General features: G+C 36.7%; 1 protein-coding gene across 1 annotated transcript in view; it reads right to left on the bottom strand.

Annotated features, from left to right (window-relative positions):
- Positions 1-1,437, bottom strand: part of Pcmt1 (protein-L-isoaspartate (D-aspartate) O-methyltransferase) — a 29,688-nt gene extending 28,251 nt beyond the window's left edge. Inside the window, exon 1 of the mRNA XM_048799728.1 lies at positions 1,333-1,437. Within this exon, the coding sequence (XP_048655685.1) occupies positions 1,333-1,399 (67 nt within the window). The 5' untranslated portion in view covers positions 1,400-1,437. The remainder of the gene's footprint in view (positions 1-1,332) is intronic.
- Positions 1,438-1,691: the final 254 nt, after the last annotated feature.

Raw genomic sequence — 1,691 nt, 5'->3', positions numbered from 1 at the left:
ACTGTCCTTGAATTTGAGATCCTCCTACCTCAGATTCCTGGGCCACTGGGATTACAAGTATGCACCACAGTGCCCAGCTTCTTGTATTGTTTTTTCAGTAAGCTGAGAATTGATAGATTTTATACTTAATTTTTCCTTTAGATTTACTTTTTTGGTGTGGGGGGTACTGGAGATTGAACTCAGGGGCTCTCGGCTACTGAGCCACAGCCTTATTTTATACTTTATTTAGAGACAGGGTCTCACTGAGTTGTTTAGTGCCTTGCTTTTGCTGAGGCTGGCTTTGAACTTTCGATCCTCCTGCCTCAACTCACAAGAACCTGGGATTATAGGCATGTTCCACTGTGCCCCCAGCTAAATTTACCCCTTTTAAAAAAAGGACTTCTATATATAATACATATGCAAAAAAAAATTGAAAAACTAAATTATTTCAAATTTAAAACAACTTAAAAATAACTAGGCTAGAGATAAAGCGTAGTGGTAAAGCTCCTGCCTAGTAGGCACAAGGCTCTGGGTCTGATCCCCAGCACTGCAAACAAACAAACAAAAAAACCCTAGATAATCAAAGTAGCTTAAGAGACTAATAAACCATTCCAATTTACTTTCTGTATTATCACCTAATGTTAATTCATATTCATTTTTGGCTCTTAGTTTCTTTTCTTCCAGTGTTACTTTCTCAAAACTTATTTACCTGCTCTGCCTCTGAAGCAATTTTCACTGAGCGGTGGTAGCAGGTGCCTTCGGGGTTCAGAAGCTCCCCAGGATCTTCTTGCTGACTGTCACAGTGCTTCAAAAGAAGACAGAATGGCAGCTGGCCGAGAGAATCCTGAGGCACTTCTAAGCCTCAAAGGCGCCCACTGCCAAGGCTCAGCAGTTCAGCAAAACCTGCTTCAGGAGAAGGAGTTAAATATGGAACTTTCTAAAAACAAACACAAGCCAAAATATCCGGGAAAGTAAAGCAGAAAAGTCACTAATAAATTAATTACACTTATTTTCCTAATTATTGATTTTAAAAATTAAGGCTAATATGAAAGAAAACTCAACATTAATTCCCCTGGAGAAAACAGTACTCAGCTACAACTAAATTTTCATTAAAAGTTTTCTTTTTCATTAAAAAATTCTAAACATTTTTTCATTCTTTATTACCAATATACATTGGGGGAAAAACCAGAAAAAGATATATCATTTCATTAAAATGGATTTGTTTGAGATTATGAGAGTTACCGAGTCATAAAACTCAAATTGGCAATATGATTATAAATACATGTGTCCCAGTCTTACAAAAATTAGAGTAAAAGAAGGAAAATGTGACATTTTCGGGAATCTAAAGCTTACCTATTGATTGTGGAGAATCCATATATGGGTTACATTTTGCATAGTGCGAGCGGTCTGTAGCCAGCATTACTTCAAATACTTTATCTGTCTTGATGATTCCATTTTCTGAAATGAATAGGGCAAATATTTTAAGCAAAGAGTGACATCATATGTATTTCAGATTTATTACTCTGGCTGTACTGTAGGACTGGACTGGACTAGAGTAACCTGGTCTTTAATAACACTAGTCAGGATGGGGAAAAGTAGAAGGTGGTGGTGAGAGTAGGGATAATGGTAGAGATAAAGTCATCCAATGATTTAAGAAACTCTGAAGAAGGATCAGAGATGAGGAGAAAAAGGAAAAGATAGGAAAATAATTC

This window comes from Marmota marmota, unplaced genomic scaffold (assembly GCF_001458135.2).
Source record: "Marmota marmota marmota unplaced genomic scaffold, marMar, whole genome shotgun sequence".
Classification (NCBI taxonomy): Eukaryota; Metazoa; Chordata; class Mammalia; order Rodentia; family Sciuridae; genus Marmota; species Marmota marmota.
Note: the sequence above shows the minus strand (reverse complement) of the source record. Positions and strands in the feature narration are given on the sequence as shown.